This window comes from Mangifera indica, chromosome 18 (genome assembly GCF_011075055.1).
Source record: "Mangifera indica cultivar Alphonso chromosome 18, CATAS_Mindica_2.1, whole genome shotgun sequence".
NCBI lineage: Eukaryota > Viridiplantae > Streptophyta > Magnoliopsida > Sapindales > Anacardiaceae > Mangifera > Mangifera indica.
Genome location: NC_058154.1, coordinates 4,304,609 through 4,322,500, shown reverse-complemented (window position 1 = coordinate 4,322,500; position 17,892 = coordinate 4,304,609). Strand labels below are relative to the sequence as shown.

At 35.1% G+C, this 17,892-nt stretch overlaps 3 protein-coding genes across 7 annotated transcripts; 1 reads left to right on the top strand and 2 right to left on the bottom strand.

The window, feature by feature from the left end:
• Positions 1-972: 972 nt before the first annotated feature.
• LOC123201556 (omega-3 fatty acid desaturase, chloroplastic-like) lies at positions 973-3,676 on the bottom strand. The gene is made up of 8 exons (XM_044617116.1): positions 3,009-3,676; positions 2,826-2,915; positions 2,603-2,669; positions 2,410-2,502; positions 2,109-2,294; positions 1,928-2,008; positions 1,577-1,714; positions 973-1,472 (listed from the first exon to the last, which is right to left on the bottom strand). Exons 1-8 carry the CDS (start codon positions 3,527-3,529, stop codon positions 1,293-1,295), a joined length of 1,356 nt encoding a protein of 451 aa, XP_044473051.1. The 5' UTR covers positions 3,530-3,676; the 3' UTR covers positions 973-1,292.
• Positions 3,677-3,818: 142 nt separating this feature from the next.
• On the top strand, positions 3,819-4,971 carry LOC123201557 (selT-like protein). 2 transcript variants are annotated; one of them, XM_044617119.1, is made up of 3 exons: positions 3,819-4,253; positions 4,376-4,481; positions 4,773-4,971. In XM_044617119.1, the coding sequence occupies exons 1-3, from the start codon at positions 4,081-4,083 to the stop codon at positions 4,890-4,892; spliced, it is 399 nt and encodes a 132-aa protein (XP_044473054.1). In that variant the 5' UTR covers positions 3,819-4,080; the 3' UTR covers positions 4,893-4,971. The 2 variants fall into 2 exon arrangements, with proteins under 2 accessions (XP_044473054.1, XP_044473052.1); XM_044617117.1 differs by having other exon boundaries at positions 4,376-4,694.
• A 146-nt stretch (positions 4,972-5,117) lies between these two features.
• LOC123201555 lies at positions 5,118-13,967 on the bottom strand. 4 transcript variants are annotated; one of them, XM_044617112.1, is made up of 25 exons: positions 13,636-13,967; positions 13,389-13,522; positions 13,209-13,293; positions 13,039-13,092; positions 12,670-12,761; positions 12,466-12,569; positions 12,121-12,196; positions 10,723-11,179; positions 9,993-10,320; positions 9,680-9,885; positions 9,503-9,601; positions 9,346-9,418; positions 8,695-8,822; positions 8,288-8,585; positions 7,956-8,191; positions 7,750-7,874; positions 7,421-7,535; positions 7,159-7,214; positions 6,972-7,065; positions 6,693-6,885; positions 6,536-6,607; positions 6,357-6,457; positions 6,221-6,283; positions 5,462-5,857; positions 5,118-5,364 (listed from the first exon to the last, which is right to left on the bottom strand). In XM_044617112.1, exons 1-24 carry the CDS (start codon positions 13,678-13,680, stop codon positions 5,750-5,752), a joined length of 3,342 nt encoding a protein of 1,113 aa, XP_044473047.1. In that variant the 5' UTR covers positions 13,681-13,967; the 3' UTR covers positions 5,118-5,364; positions 5,462-5,749. The 4 variants fall into 4 exon arrangements, with proteins under 4 accessions (XP_044473047.1, XP_044473048.1, XP_044473049.1 ...); XM_044617113.1 differs by having other exon boundaries at positions 6,693-6,882; XM_044617114.1 differs by having other exon boundaries at positions 9,680-9,882.
• Between the last annotated feature and the right edge of the window lie 3,925 nt (positions 13,968-17,892).

Sequence of the window (17,892 nt, the reverse complement as noted above, 5' to 3'; positions counted from 1 at the left end):
AACCCGAATTCCCATGAAGAACTCTAATTCTATTGTTGTCCAATTCAAGAATTTCGGCTATCTATCATCAACGACACCATAGGGCTTTTGAACATCTTATGTCGATGATCCTAATCATACCAATAATTGGCGTCACCTAAATCAAGCAAAACGGTGACTTGAATGTCACGATTTAAGCTTTCAGTATTTGGTTAATTTTCATCGATTTTGATGTTATTTCCATGTGATTTTCAATCCAATATATGTAAAATGTATCTAGTAATCATTCTAGCACGTTTACACATTTCAATTTCTTGCAACTTGGATGAATTAAATCTAAAAATTTGAATTTTAACAAATATTCATTTGATCTCAAAAAATTTAGATAAAATGTTTATAGAATAGCAACAATTCATTGAACCCTTGCCTTGATGCTAATGTTAGAAATAATTATGTGATTCTAAAAATTATAGTAACCATAAAATTGTAACCGGATTCACAGTTGTTTGATGGATGATTTGAATGCATTCTGAGGATCTGACGTAAGTCTTTTTCACAACCCTATTTGCCCGAGTACTGCACTTTGATTGGAAGACTTTGGTTTTTGCGATTTCTTGTTTTGGTTCCTAGGGAGAAGAAAAGAAAATTTCTCTTGAAGAGGTAGTTTTAGACATATTTATAAGTGTCTAACTGTCTTCTAACTTTCAATCAACTGCTTTTGATAATTTAAGTATCCAGATTGGGTCGACTCATCATAGGTGAACCTAGACCTAGTATTCATTCTATCTCATAAATTAATGCTTGAACTTGCTTGTCAATATATTGAGAGTGAGACCATCTTGAAAAAAGGCACATTGAAGTAGGCAATTCACAACCACGAGTATGGGCAAGAAAATGACATTGCAATTCATTTGTCAACGACAGCCCGTGATTAAATATGGGGGATGATAACGAACGAAGCCATGCCATTATTTGGATTATATTTTGTACTGCTTGGGTAAAAACATCACCTTTTCATATAATTTCAGGTTTTGACCAAATAATCCATGAATAAATAATGCTCAAGACCTAAATAAATCTTCAGGATTTAATATACACTTTCCCTTCAGAATTTTAAGAACAACACCTCACGTCTCTTCTGCCTAAATAATCTGTCTTTTGGGTATCACTCCTCTTCATATCACTGCAGGAGTTCATAACATGTCAATACAACCTCTCTGATTGCTCAAGTTCAAGCAATACTAATTCAAGATAAAGAGCTTGCTACCCATCACCGCATTGGCTGAGAAACGCTATATATGAAAGCTTTAAGCTCATCTGGATGAGCACTTCAGCTTTGGGTCGGTCCGGTAGTACACAACATCGCCATTATCACTGACATAATGATCTTTTTTCAAACTTCTGATCAAACTTCCAATTAGGTGGAGAGGTAGAGGTCCTGATTTACTAGGCTTGCGATAATATTTTCCAAGTACCGGTTTAGCAGCCTCAGTCTACACAGTTTTCACATTTTAAATAATTAGGAAAGATGCAAAACAAATTGTTTCTCAAAAGTTGATAATAAAACTGGTTTACTCAGTTGAAGTGATATACTTACTGCTTCCACTAAATGGTAGTGTGGTATCTGTGGGAAGAGATGGTGAATGACATGGGTTCCAATATCATGGTGGATGTTATTAATCCATCCATAATCTCGATCAAGCGTTGTAAGCCCTCCTCTCAAATAGCTCCACTCCTGTACAGTATAAGCCAGGAGGAATTCAACATGAAAATTTCTATGGCCTTTTTTTTTTTTTTTTTTTTTTTTTTTGTTCTATGGTATCACAAAAAGTTGCTTAAGCAAAATACAAAGGCAGTTGAGACTAGCAAATTTCCCAAATGTTAAGTTCCAGAAACACAAAAATCAAGCAAGCTTAAAAAAAGATGCATTAGGCTAACAAACTCCTACCTTCCCACGATACCAGGGGAGCTTTTCTCCGTGACCATGGTGATGCAAATATGTCACCAAATCCAACCACATAACAAAAACCTATAAATGAAGCAAAGTCTTGTTAAAATTGCATTCTTTGACTGGGGATCAAAACTTGCTATTTTTCTTATTTCTCGAGTTAGAGACAAATGAGACATACCCAGTATGGGATGCCGTAGAGTTTAAGCATTTGCATAGGGCCCAATACAAAGGATAAACCCACTAGCAAAGCAGCCATGGCCGTCCAACATAAGGTAGAAGTGATCACATCTTCCCTTTCACTTGGGACAAACAAATCGCTGTTTGGATCAAAGTGAGAACCACTCTTCCCAGGACTTCTATTCCACTGTAATTTGTAATAAAAATTATATTCAGCTCCAGCAGCTAATTTCTTCAAATTATTTATAGCCTTAAGTTTGTGCTCAATCATTTATTGATAAAAAAATATACCAGATACTTACGAGATAAAATGGGTATGCAAGCATGGGAAATGGCAGAGTGAAACGCAAAATTCTTGTAGCTTTATCCAAATTTTTGTATATTTTCTCAGACAACTGCAAAAAATAGACAGGGAAATATTTACTTTGAAACTTGAAGAAGAAATAGAATTACAGACAGTAAGATGCCAGAACAAAAACAGAGGATATAACTAACAGGGTGCCATGATTCATCATTCTCAACATGGCCATGATTTTGATGATGAGTTCTGTGGCTGATTCTCCTGCGAATTTAATCATAGCATATATCAGAGATACCTCTAAGGCCTCTATCCAGAATATGATAAACTTCAAAAAAGCATAACAAGATGATACTAAGATTATTAATACAGAAGGTTATTCTCACAAATTAGAATAAATTAAATCAATCAGGAGTATACCATCCATGATAAGGAACCAGAATTGAAGAATGCAGCAAATGTCCCACTACAGAATTCAACTTAGGATTATTGGAAAAGCTTCCATGACCACTGCATATTCAAATCCGAAGATTAATATCCAAAGTATAACTAAGGAATAGGGCCAAGAGATTTATAAAGAAAAAACAAAAGACATATCATTACCAGTCATGACCAAGCACAAAAAGAGCCCAAAACATGGTTCCTTGAGCAGCCCAGTACAAAGGCCAAACAACCCAGTTGTTAAGATAAGCGGCGATGGCAGCCAAGCCAAAAGCTGCCACAACATCTCTAACAACATAGCTCATAGACCTCCATGGATCTTTCACCCAACAATGCTTTGGTATTGCGGCTCTAATATCAGCAAGCTTAAAAGGAGGGGGCGCCCCAGGATTAAATTCAGCTTCTCCTTCTTCTTTATTTTCAATCCCATTAACAGGATTGATTCTATCTTCCCCCTCATCTTCATCTAATGTATCTACTCTCAAAGGGGCACTCACTTTTAGCCCCCAATTTCTGTCCCTTGAAAAATCCCTGGAAAAATTAATAGAATACTTTAGATCTGTTAGAGAGTTGCTTGAGTGTAAAAATCCGGCCTTTGTTGGGTTCACTCCAATTCTTCGTTTAGGAAAAAGAACTTGTGGGAGAGGCCTTAAACTACATTCCGTGATGATAAAACTCGCCATTGGAGACGACCCAGAAGAAGATAACACGACAGTTCAAGCCTCTGAGTCCGTCTCCAAAAAAAAAAAAAAACGAAGGAAAGGCTTAAGACAACAGTAAGAAATTCCTCAAAATGTTATTTTCATTTTCTCTCACTTTGTTGAAGTAAATAATAATAATAATAATAATAATAATAGCTTTTGTATTTTCACTGTTATATAAAGAACTTGCCCAGAACTCGGACAAGGGCTTACGCAAGATTTTACAAACGAAACGAGTCAGCAAGTGAGTTAATACTTAGCATTTTAATTGGCGTTGGATAGTTCCACTTGGACAAACAGAAGTGTTTGACCTGTTCTTTAAATTTAATTGGTACGGATCGGTCGGTGGTGTGCGTAAGCCGCACGTGATTAGAGGAACATACAGGGCCACGAGATGGGAGAACAAATAGCAACCCTTGACTCTTGCTGCAAACTTGTGGACCTCTCGGTATACCTAAATAAACCATAACCTATTCAACAACTGCACTTACAAATTACCCAGTTTTATTTAATTACAAACCAATATATAAATCATGCATTTTTTGTACATTTTCTTTTTTGCACTTGTCATTTGTGCGTATATACTGTATAATAAATGGATAAACGTTGAGGATTTTGATGAAATGCTGAAACCCCACAGCAGCAGTGGATCTGGGATAGGCGTTGGCTGCATTGTTGAAATTAACTTCTGTTCTTCTTCTTACAGGTTCACTCATTCTCTCCAATGTTTAATTTTTTTTAAATCAAGCAAATATATATACATTTTAAATAATGGAGGAAAGTTGAATGACAAATTAGCTTGAGAAGAATTAATGGTGGTTTTGACAGAGGACATGCAGTTACAATGAAGCATATGCTTGAAGCATCATTTCCTGGGATTCATGTAGCTCTTGGAAACCACCCTCCTCCGCTTCTGAAACGTGTGCTGAGCAAAGTAATAACCATTTTTCAACTAGGAGTTATTGTAATCATAATGGGAGGTGAACATATTTTTCCACAGTTAGGATATATGACACCACCCCACTGGTATCATTCCTTGCGTGCCAATAGATATGGCACCATTGCTAGCACTTGGTTTTTCGGAAATTTTATTCAATCCCATCTTCAGAATTCTGGAGCTTTTGAAGTAATCTGTAATGGTGATTTGGTAATCAGCTTCAAATGGCTCATTTTAGGCCTTAGTAAAGCCTATTAGTTTCTCATAGTTATGTCCTTAATGCTGCAGATTTTCTCAAAGCTGATGGAAGATAGATTTCCAAGCGAATTTGAAGTGCGGGAACTAGTCAGCACAAAGCTTGCTAATTTAACAGTTTTTGGTGGAAATGGAAGAGAAATCTGGTCCTAATGCCTCAGCAACATATAGTGTTGGCTTTTCAACAATAGAACCGACATTTTGTAGCAGATTATAGACTCAAGGATGCATTTGCGGTTCGGCTTTTCCTTCATTTTTCCATCTTTGTATATTTATCGTTAGAGATGGTGGGTTTTTTTCGTTGTTCTCGATGGAGTTCCATCTTCATTTACCAAGAATCCCAACGTAGACATTTGAAAAAGGCTGAGGCTGTTCTACTGGAGTCCATAAACTATTATATAATATTTCCTGAATGGCTTACCTTCGACAATTCTGCAATGTGATTTACACAGTTCTCACCTTACAAAGATTGCATATGCCATCAAGCTGTCTCAGCTCTGCAGTAGAGCAGGTAGCCTTTAACCCCGTGGTCGTGGGTTCGATCCCCAACAGACGGCAGCAGCTACTTTGTTGAGTTACTATGAGAAAGGAAAAGATGACACTATGATGACTTGAGGCATCTAACCTAATGATCATTAAGGAGCAAACGCTGAATTATATTAAGATTTTTTGCTGAAAAAATTTAGTTATTAACAGTAAATGCAATGGAACATGATACTTACAATTGAAGACCAGTGCAACACTCCTAGTGCCATTGCTGATGACTAATCATGGAAATTGGCCCACCTTACTGAATAAAGCAAGATTGCCTTCCTTCCAAGGAGTTGCTTGAATGTATAAATTTTACATCACTCGTGGCGAAAATTTAGTCACACAACTTACAGCATCAAGTTCATATTCTTAGTCAGAGGTCCATTACATTTTCAGGGCAACTCAATGATTTCCCATGGCTCCAATCTCCAGGATTAGAACAGTCAAAGCACAAGCGAGTTTTTTTATAAGGATTATATTCATATTTGCCACCATTTTCGATTTTCCATTGTCTTAACAAGCTCATTTGCTAATGACGCAAAATCTTCTGCCCCACTTTGCAACTCTGCAGTTCGTCTGCTAATCCTCTGGCAGAATTAACAGAGCAATAGCTTGTTTAGAAAGGTAATCAGAACATACTACTGGCATGTTAATCTACAAGGATACAACAAGATGAAAGTTCATAAATTTAGTCACTAAAATTTTTCTCTAATAGTAATTCAATAAATTCTTTTGTTCAAATTCTCTCTCTCCCTACATGCCTTCAAAACCAATCCAAATGCAATCTCACTAGGTTATGTTTCTACACTTGCTTCCTATTTTACCATTTCAATTCGACACCTTATCTTCTATTTCATCATCCCCACTCAACAAAAATTTAGACAAAAGAAAATTGTGCGAAACATTTTTATCTACAAATATAATATGAGTTGGAAAGCCTTAATCCTTACCTCCAATTTCTCTTGCCTCTCTACAAGTTTGTTTCTTGCATGTGCAGCAGCAGAAGAGGCATCCTGAAATCAGTCATTAGATGGCATTGTTCATTTGAACTGCTGTCTCTTGGAAAACTAAATCATCTAACGTTACCTCTGGTTTTCTATATTTAGCAATAATTTCTTCATATGTCCTCAGTTTAGGTTTTGCATGATCAGGTCCATCTAATAATCTTTCCCTATCTGTTCCCTTATCTGCACTTCCACAAGAATTTTATTAACCTGTTGTAGTCCAAATTTACAAAGAAATTATGAAATGAAAGTCAAATTTACCTTTCCTCATGGGAGCTACTTCATGAGATGAAGTGGCTTCCAGAGACGGTGTTTCATCTATTTCAATATCATCTGTACCAGAATAAATGCACACAGTGAGCAAAGAACAAACAAAAACAAAAAAAAAAAAAAATTATGTTGAGAGGTTGGACAGAACCTATATCTAGCTCCACTACTTTCTCATCATTTGTTACAGCAGGAGATGAGTCTGGGAACGGGAGCTTCAAAAATAGTCCTTCTAAATGAGTAAAACTGGACTTAGGAGCTGTACTAATATCCACAGTATGGATATCCTTCCCCACCTTAAAGCCTTTGACAATACTGTTAAGAATCCCTGGTGCATTGCCCTGCTGCAACAAAGATAAGCTAGCTACATAAGAAAATCATAATTTTTAACAAAAAAATAATTAAAGAAAATAGATCTGAATCCTTGAACCTGTTTTTTCTTCTGATTTGAAGAGACAGTAAAGGCTGCATCTGCAGCAGCTTCAAGAACTTTATCATGAAGACAAGGCAAAGACTCCAGAAACCTAGAACAATGATAGTCTTTTAGAATTTTGTTCCTAATCCTTATGCCAAAGTTTAAACTTCCATCACAGCATGCTAAAAAGATAGCAGGTCACCTGACATTATTTTCAGCATCTAATAGATGGATGAAAGCCACTTCAGATCCATTTACCTATTTAATCCTCAATAACAGACAAATTATTAAGTGAGTAATGACTAATAGAAAACATGCAGATTCGAAGAAATGTAGAATCGATATTTAATTTTAGTGGTGTAAAGTGATCAAAGTTTTCTTGAACATGTTTTATTAATTTAAGCATGCCCATAGTATTTAAAAAATGGATTTTACAAATTTTGAAAATTCCAAAAAAACATTACCAGAGCTATCTGTCCATTATCCGCAGTAATTGTCTTATCCATGTTTGCCTTGAAACTCCATCTCAAAATTGACATTAAGGAAGTCTCCTTCACCAATTCTAAATCAGGTAAAGATCTACACAAAAACAGAAAGCAATGACATGAATCATTTGATGAAAAATTCAGCTAATTGGATGTGATATCATGATTAGGAGAGGACACAAAATTTCTATTGCTAACATTGGAATTCAAACGTGTCAATACGTGAAATAATAACTTAGAATCAAAACTTCTGATTTTTTCTTTTTTGTGCAATGTGAGCACAAAAAAGGATGAGCTATCATGTGTACCTAATTTCAACTACTCCAGTCTGAAACAGTGACAGCAGTCCACACAATTCCCCATCTTTGTTAAAGGTTGTGCTCCAACAGCAAGGTTTTGCGTACTTCACTTTATGAACACTTTTATTGTTTCCCTATAGAATCATATCACCCGAGTGTGCAAACATAAGCATAATAATATTGAATTTAAAATTTAATAAAGGTAACAGAAGCACCTGAATCATGGATTTTTTGGAGTACAAGTGCAGTGAATCTTCACAACAAAGCAACACTAGTCCATCTGATAATATTTCTCCTGAACATTCAATTCCTAAAGAAGAGAGAAGCTCTGTCTCATGTGAATTAGTTTCAATTGAAGTAGCATCAGGCACTAGATCATTTTCAGTGCTGTTACTCTTGCCAGACTGCACAGGTTGCTTTTCAGTGTTAAAGCCAGACACTGTAGGTTCCTCTGAAATTCAACAAAAATTCTAGGATTTTACAATATTCTCAGATGTAATCAAATATATAATATCTTAATAACTTCCCAGATGAAAAGAGCACACACCAATAATGTACATGGAAATTGCAGTTGCTTCTTTCTTCAAGTGCCATGGTTGGGAACATATTATGTTCCCGGTAGCACCGTCAATAATTCGAAGCTTTGAATCCTTGAATAAGATGAAGATTACTTCATCTTCAGGATTGACTGGAACTTTTGTTTCTGAATGATTTGGGGTTTTTACAAGGCTGTATTTATTTCCATATTCTGTCCAAATCATTGAAACAATGGGAAGAGAGCTATAGCCAGAAGTGCAGTCAGTGATGAACATTAAAGATAAGAAACTCATGTCAACCACTGCAACCTGAAATCCAACCATCAATTCAAAAATTAACCTGAATAGAAAACAGATCCTGGCTTATTATAGCAAGAACAGACAATGTAAAATAAACAAGTGCTAAGATAATTCTCACATGACCACATTCAAATCCCACAGCAAGTTTAGCTCCGCTATTTGTAAACTGCAGGGCTCGAACAGGGGAATTGACAAAAGAAAAAACAGCTCCACAGTGAGGTCCTCTCCCCTTGGGCAACATGCAGACTGTGAGAAATTAAACAATGTCACTTCAAGAGAAAAAAGACATCTCAAAATATAAGTATCTCAAGAATCTTTAATAATGACCAAGAGATGAAATAATTCTTCAGCAGTGAAATGACCACAGAGAAACTTCCGAACATGTAAGCAAACGAGAAAAGTAGAATACATTCAGAATGAGCTGAATAGAGTTTGATGAAATCAGATCGAATAGTCACCAAGGAGAAAGCCTTTCATGGTTGGCATTAATTAAAACAATAATCCACACATCCTAAAAGTTATCCCAACTCTCATCTCAAGTGATGTGTCATCCTATGTGCTGTTCATATATAAATTAATCAGTGATAATAAATGAACAACTCTTTGAAATTCATATTTGGTTCTTAACATCATATATTTTACTACAATATATTGAAAGATTATCTCATGCCAGAATGAAACTTCAAATCTTACTCTCAAATAATTCCCAGAAAAGGCAGTAACATATTAAAAAGCCAAGTGTGCTTGAATAGATACATCTATAAATTACCTTCATGTTTAGTTTTTGAGACAAAGTGAAAACTCGTGTCATCTGAGCTGCCATTGAGGTTATACAGACGAATCTACAGAAGTGAAGATGACAGAAAGGTAAATATAGCACCCAATTATATTGTTTCAAAAAGATAACCCACTAAAAATTTTCTGACCAGACCGCATTCATTGCCAACAACCAAACTTGAATTATGGAAACAGAAATTCAAATTTGATACTGGTGCACTAGAGCCAGCCACTTCTATACCTTGCACCTGCATATAATAATTAATTACTTGCTATAAAGAATGTCTTTTATCTCTAAGGACCAAAATAATGGATGGAACTCTAACCTCTCCCTCTAGAATAAACATAAGTTTCAGGACAGAGCATGTGGCATCCCATATCCGAACAGTTCCATCTTGATAACCAGCCACATATACCTTATCAACATTGTGATCTTTGGTGACAGACGATTGACTGGTTACACCTCCAGTCAAAGGCCACTTAGCTTGATCAGCTAGGATAGGTGATGAGCAAAATTTCATAAAAGAGGCTACTGAAACATATACAAAAGAAATGGAGTCCATAACAGAAAATTAACAGACAACTAAACCAGATAAGATAATTAATCATGAATGACTGATATAGATACTACTGACAGACCTTTTGATGAGTTGTCACCCGTCATTAATGCAATAAACTTTGCTGCAGTCATTATTGGATCAACTGTTGGTATCACCCCAGGATATTCAACTGCAGAGACAGATGGTTTCTTCTCTTGATGAGACAGTGCGGTAGACAAGCCAGCATCATCATAAAGATGCAGTTGCCCAGGACTTGTCAATACAAAAAGTTCAGCTTTGTGACTACCCCCTTTTGCCCCAAGAGTTGGTAACAAAATCATGTCTGCAAAAGAGCCACTGAGTGTAAGGTCCATGCGGCCAACACATGTTAAAGCCTCCATCCCAGATGACCATTCAAGACTCAAAACCTGTAATAGCACGATCAAGTAATAAGAGCAACTGCCATACTGGAAAGATAGACATATAACATTAATCTAATAAAGCCAAAATCCTTACCAAATTGTAGAAACTAAATATACCAATTATATTTTAAAGCATTAACAAGGAAAACATGACAATTATACATAAATGTTATGGTAAAAAGGGATGAATAATGTAAATAATTAGTATTTGTGTAAAAATTCATCAGCCTTTTGAGAAATGATTCATCTTCTTAAGCAATTTATTTCATCTTTCAACAATATATCAATGAATGATAAATTTACATCTATCTACAAGATATCACACCTTTTTAAAATATAATCATGCATGCAAAATTGTTTATAGTTTGCAAAAACTTTATCCAATAGACACCATGCTACATTACACACCGTAAGAACTTCTTCAGATCCTATCTCATCACCACCATAGACAAACAGCCGACCATTACTTTTAGTGCGGGATTCATTGTCAAAGGACCAGTGTAAGACAATAATAGGGAGTCTCCTTTCAGCAGAAGATAATTCTAGCTTTATAACATTGTTGCTTGATCCTGTTTGTTGACCTTTAGTAGAGCCAAAACATGATGTATTCCAAAACAAGATATCTCCATCTATGTACCCAACTGCAAGAATGGACCCATTTGATGATGCCCAACAAAGAGCACTTATTTCTTTTTCTTGTAAATGATGCTCATGTATACCATCTGGAAGATTAGAATCTACTTCACTCAGAGAATCAACAACTCCATCCTTCAATTGGAGTGCCTTACCACCTCCAACAAAAAGAATTTTAGCTTCAAAAACATCCCAAAGAATCATTAATCCGTTCTCGTATGCAATTAGGACTCTGCAAAAGTTATGTAGCAGAATCAAATAGAGAGGGAAAAAATGGTTTTTTAAATAGCTTTTCTATTTAAGTATAGTTTGATACACCATATTACCTCATCGCTATATCATGCGAGTACGGAAATGGCCATAGTACATACCGATAAAGACAGAGCTAGATCTCATTCAGGGCATAACAAATTAATGGGGCTTTTATATACACATTAATGGCTTTTCTATTATAGTCTGATATACCATATAACCTCATTGTTATATCATCCTAATAAGGAAGTGGCCATAGTACACACTGATAAAGACAAAGAGCTAGATCTCATTCAGCACATAACAACATGATAGGGTTTTTATATACACACTGAGACACATATCATTCTTCACCTGCTTATACTGTAAGCAGATTACTACAATCAGTCCAAAACTTACACGTGTATCAGACTTCACTTTAATCTGTTACTTTTATAGTTTCGATCCAGTCATTACACAGAAAGGCTACTAAATTTCAATTTTAATAGAAACATGAATGGGGTATAATTTGGGTGCTAAAACGAAATATTTGGAATCCATCTCTTTTTGATAAACATTTCAAGAGATTAAGATGAAAAATATCCATATCAGAAGCTTCAGATATGGAAACACAGCAAATAAATTTGCTATACAAGATATAGAACTGATGCCTATATAAAATAGGAGAACAACATTATGAGTTAAAAAGTAACCCTGTATCCTATATAACAAAAATATGTACCAATAAATATTTAAGTCTAAAGGAACAAACATTTACAGCTCACCACCAAGTTATGTCTGACATTATCAACACAAATTATTGTCACAGCATTCCAAGAAAGGTCATCAAAGTAACGGTAATGAAAATAATAAATTAGCCCTTTTTTTAAATTTCACATCCATGATCAGAATCATACTTAAGATAATTTAAGTATATCTTGCCTATTTCCGGAAGAAGACGGTTGGGGCAGAACTCCTACAACAGGGTGGTGATTAGGAAGTGGAAAACCAGCTAATTCTGTGACAAAGGACACCACAAAAATATTATGTAGTTATTTAAGATTAGTAGGCCCAAAATAAAATATGGAACATACAGAAAATTAAGCTTAAGATACATGAAGAGTAAGCAATGGTTGAAAAGGTTTATTAACCAATATCAGCAATCATCAATTTTTAGTGTGAAAAACTTCAAGTCAAAGCAAAAATATCAATAGGTTACTTAATAACTGTTATGCAACATAAGGCCAGCAAACTTTATTATTAATAGTTAGAAGAAAAGAAGATTACCACTCAGTGAATTGGAAGATATCTCATATGGCAACTGAATAAGTCTTCCCCCATCAGCATCATACTTCAACACAGACACCAAACCATATTCATCTCCAATATACCTGCATGAAATGAAAAACATAACAATTTTACTATCACTTCCATTTTTTAACCAACTAGCTGACAATTTTACAACTTTAGTAGCATGTAGCTGACACATACATGAAGTGTGAACCACTGATTACAGAGAAAGCAGTAATATTGGATTCCCATTGTAAACAACTTGCTATGGACCTACTCTCTAGATTCCAAACCTGCCAAAATCAAGACATAACCAACTATATAAATATTTAACATATATACACAGCCCAAATAGTTGTCATTTAGCCCCTATCCATCTAATTTGATTTCCCAATGAACATATGATTAATTAATCTCAAAGTGCAGAATTTTAAAATCATAGAATACAAACTAAACATACCCAAGATTCGAGAATAGATAGGAGTTTTGCACTCAAATTAAAACCATGAGTAAATCAACTACATCAACAGAAAAATAAAAAGGAAGTTTAAAGAAATGAAGAACTAATACCTGAATTTCATTATCATTTGTGATACCGACTAAAAAGCCCTGGTTTTGTAGAAACTGCCACAGATCTTCAAAGTATTATTCTGCTGTATATCTCTTAAGTTTTGCATAAGTGCAATGTAATTCTAATTACTAATATCTTACCATTCAGAAGTAAATATAAGTGTACAGACCTCTAAATATTTGTAAGGAAATTGATTTGGAGATACGAGAAGTCCTTCAATATTATCACCACCAATAAGTTTAATCCTCCCATCCCTACCAAATGATGAACACACCATCACCATATAAAATAAATAAATAAACCAATAATAATCATAACCGTTCAAGATAAATATAAGACTTGAACTTACAACGTAGCTATGGCTAACAGCCGTTGAATATGATCAAAAGCAAGAATCGAAGCCGTTGATGGGATGCCATAGTGGATGGCTATGTGTAAATCTAAATCTGCCGATGTTAAACTGCCATGTTGCGGTAAAATGTGCTGAAACAAAAAACGGATCGAACAAAGGTACGTTATTAAACATAGAATTAATAAATTCAAAAAAAAAATATATATATATATATATATATATATATATATATATATATATCCACCTGAGCATGGTGTATGGCTTTCTGCAAGAATCGTTTTGCAAACATGGCGAATCGAGCAAACAAGAGAAATTTTGAGTGAGATTGAAGGGTCTAGTTTGGTACTTGGTCGGAGTGAGTGAAATTTGAAAGTTTTTTGTATGTTCAGTAATCAAACCGATGCTCCATCGCTTTGCTAAACTGGACTTCAACTGTGCCTGGTCAATCGAATAGCTTTTGGAGCCGTTGTTACGAATATGGATCCGGTGCAACGGGTTATTTTGCTTGCTTCGAAATCTACATGTGTTCTCTAACTATTAGTTAAAAAATATGGTTTCAGGGATTCATAATGAAGTCAGTATTACAGTATCAAACAAACAAAATATAAAATTTGTTTTATACCTGCAAATTACTGACAAGGTCAAAGGCTGTAAAGTACTTTATACATATATAAAATATTTAGCGTCACGAAGGGGTTGTGGCTCATTTGGTAGAGCACTCGCTGAGTATGAGAGAGATGCCGGGATCGATGCACAGCATCATCACCATAGATAGTGATTCAAGCATTTTATATTTTTTCAGTAAGGATGTAGTTTTCATTTTTAACTTGGAATTTGAGGAGATAGTCGAGATGGGAACAGGAACTTCTTAAAAAACCTCTTTAATTTATCATTAAAATAGTGGAAAGTAGGAAGAATGGATGATGGTTGGTCTTAATTAACTATGTTTGTTTATGGAAAACAATGGCAGCAGCAGGATATTGTTCACTGTATATAGTCTGTTGCAAAAGCAAGTCGCGGGAAAGGAAGCAGGTACGAGAGGTTGGCAATGTTGCGACATAGACCATTTAGATTTAAAACATGACACCATGAAGAGCAAAGAAGAATCTTTCGAGCTGTCATCACTGAAATCCAAAACGACAGCAGCTGCATCACAACCCATGAGCAAGGAGTATTGGTCCTAATTAATTATTTCTACTTACTGCTTTCTATTAAATATCTCCTCTGTTTAGTACTACTAAGAAAGAAAGAAGGCTAGAGAAAGGCAGCTGAGAGAGTAAGAGAAAAGGCAAGGTAGTGCTTGGTTTTCTCTAGTTTTTATTTTCAAATTGTTAGTCCATAACTATTTCATCATGCTAAAAACTTTTTCTGTAATAATTGACCTTTGTTACAGTAAACGAGTTCATTAGCATCGCCTATTAACAAAGAAAAGACCCACAATTATAGAATTATGGACACTAGACAACACATGACCAAGCCTATAGAAATTTATTTACAAAATCTGTTCTTTTGCTAAGATGGGCCATTAGAATGGCCAAAGGACTATTTCCCACCCAAGGTATGTTGCATTATCAAGTTTTTCCCCTTTAACTTTGATAATCTCAAATATTCACTCATAAACAGTTAAAATTAACGATAGTAAAGGTAAAATCGTCATTTTCTCTATAATATTAAAAATAAACTAAAATATAATCTCTTGTTGTCCCCTTAAACTTTAAAAACTAAAAGTTTCTCTAAGCCTAAGTTTTAAAAATGACAGTTTTACCCTAAGGTTTTGTTTTGAAATCTCCGACGTCATCTCTAACTCCATTGCCGGCGGCCTCTCCCTCCCGAAGCATCTTCTCCCTCCAGTGGTCTCTCTTCTCCCATTTGGATATCCGATCGATGTCAGAGGAGCGGTGGAAGACGAAGCTCTTTGTCTTCCCAAACGAAGATGACAGTTTCGCCTTCGTCTAAGAGGACGAACAACTTCGTCTTTCCCGACAAAGTTCTTCATCTTTCACCGCTCCTCCGACGCCTATTAGGCTTCCAAATGGGAGGAAAGAGACTGCCAAAGGGAGATGATGCTTCGGGAGGGAGATGTTGCCAGCAATGGAGCCGGAGATGACGTCAAAGGTTTCAAAACGAAACCTTGGGGTGAAACTGTTGTTTTTTAAACTTAGGCTAGGGGAAACTTTTAGTTTTTAAAGTTTAGGGGGGCAAAAAGAGATAAAATTTCAAGGGGTTAGAGTTCTGTTAATTTTAACTGCTCATGGGTAAATATTTGAGATTATCAAAGTTAAAGGGAGGAAACTTAGGAATGCAACATACCTTGGGTGGGAAATAGTCCTTTGGCCCATTAGAAATTTGTAGGTTTCAGCAACAGGAAAATTAGAGCACCAGAAGGCAGACGAGGTAGATGATAATAATATGGACCCAACTGTATATTCAACCATTTGCTTATTTTCCAAAATTTTTCTTTCCTCTTTGATATGATTGAGAAAGTGGAGAAACAATAATTAATCTCTTGTTCACATACCCTAATAGTGAATTTTGTGGCAGTAATGTTTGAACAACAGACTAACGGGCTCGGCATCACTTAAGGAACATGGCTTGAATCTGTATAGCCCGTTGTTTCAATGTCCATAACTGAATTTGTGGCAAATATGGAACTTTGAGTCAATATGGGTATGAGGTACAACCACCCTGAAGAATTGGCAAACTTGGAGGCCACAGTAATAGTATGCTAATAAAGATGAGACATGGAAAATTGTAACATATAAATGACTCTTGGCCTCTACCAACCACCCAAAAGTATTAGGAAAATATTGGGCTGATAAAGAAGATAATATAGTAACTGAATTACACATATCATTGGCCAACATTAAAATCATTTATTGTTCCAAACTCTCAGATCTCATATAACTACCATTTTTGAAATACTTCATTAATCTTGACAATCAAAGTTCCTCATATCTCATATGGATATGGGCATGATTATTTTCTTTATATGTTGAGTGCTTGTGCTTATTGTTTCAGCTACATTGTAAGGAAGAATGCTATTGGATTAACGGCTACAAAAATAGAAAACAAAATTGGTCTGCAGATGGTTCAGAATGGAGACATTCTGTTGAAGAAAGTTTTTCTACCTGTTAATATAAGGGTGTAACTGCAAGGTGATTAAACCTGAGGTACTAAGATGTTAACTTGTAAATAAAGTGGACTTAACTACTATTTGTCAACAAGTAAGGCATTACTTGGTATTTTAACCACACGTATATAAAAGGCAGTGGTCCTTTGTAATTTTCTTTTTAATGCGTTAATAAAACAAAACTCTCTATCTTTCTACAAGTTTCCAGAGAGTTCCTCACTCTCTCTGTTTCACATTCTTCCATTCTCTTTCACAAAACTAGGGTTAGATCTTGATACATGAATCCCTAGTTGTTTTTCTCACATATCTTATCATGGTATCAAAGCTAAAGACTCACGTCGCCAGATCTGGACCTATGGAGCAAAAAGGGCTGAGGTATCAACGAACAATCGCTATGACAATGATTCTTTCTGTAGATATATTTGTGTTTTTTGTTTATTTGATAACAAATGATTTGTTCTCTATAAGACTTGCATGTTATTACAGTGCTTTCTTTTTAGATCCATTTGATTCTAATATACTTGAAAAAAATTTTGGTCTTTTCAATATGCAAAGTTTCAGATTTGGTTCATTACTACTTGTTTTTGCGTGGTATCTCAACATTGATGCCTTCTTAGATCCATGTGATTCTAATATACTAGAATATTTTTAGTCTGTTTAATATGCAAAAGTTTTAGATATGGTTTATTACAACGTGTTTGCATGCCATCTCAATGTTGTGTCTTCTTAGATCCATGCGCATCGAATATACTAGAATATTTTTTAGTCCATTTAATATGCAAAAGTGTCAAATTTGGTTCATTACAACGTGTTTGCATGTCATCTTAGTGCTGATGTCTCCTTAGATTTGTCTGCATCTAATATACTAGAATATTTTTTTGTTTGTTCCTTTTTTCTTGAATGCAAAGTTTCAAATCTAGTTCATTACAACTTGTTAACTTATTTTTTTTCTAATCTTGATGCAATTGTTGATGTGTTAATAATGTGGATGTTATCTTAGTGTTGATGTTCTTTCTTAGATTTGTGTGATTTTAATATGTTTGAATGTTTTTTTGTTCTGTTTTTAGTATGTAATTGTTCAGATCTGGTTGGTTACAACTCGTTACCTAATTTTCTTTAAGACTTGAACGATACTGATGCACTTGTTGATATGTTAATGAGAATATACTCTTATAGTCCTTAGATCTGGTTGATTAAAAACGTGCTGAAGTTTTTTTATCTAATTTGTTTGTTGTGATGCTATATTTTTTTGTGTGCATTGTTTGTTTCTTGGTAGTATAATCAGTGTGTAATTTGCTTCCTAGTTACATAAACTAGCAACCCGAGGGCGTAGTGCTACTGGCACGAAAGAGGATGTTTATTTAAAACCTC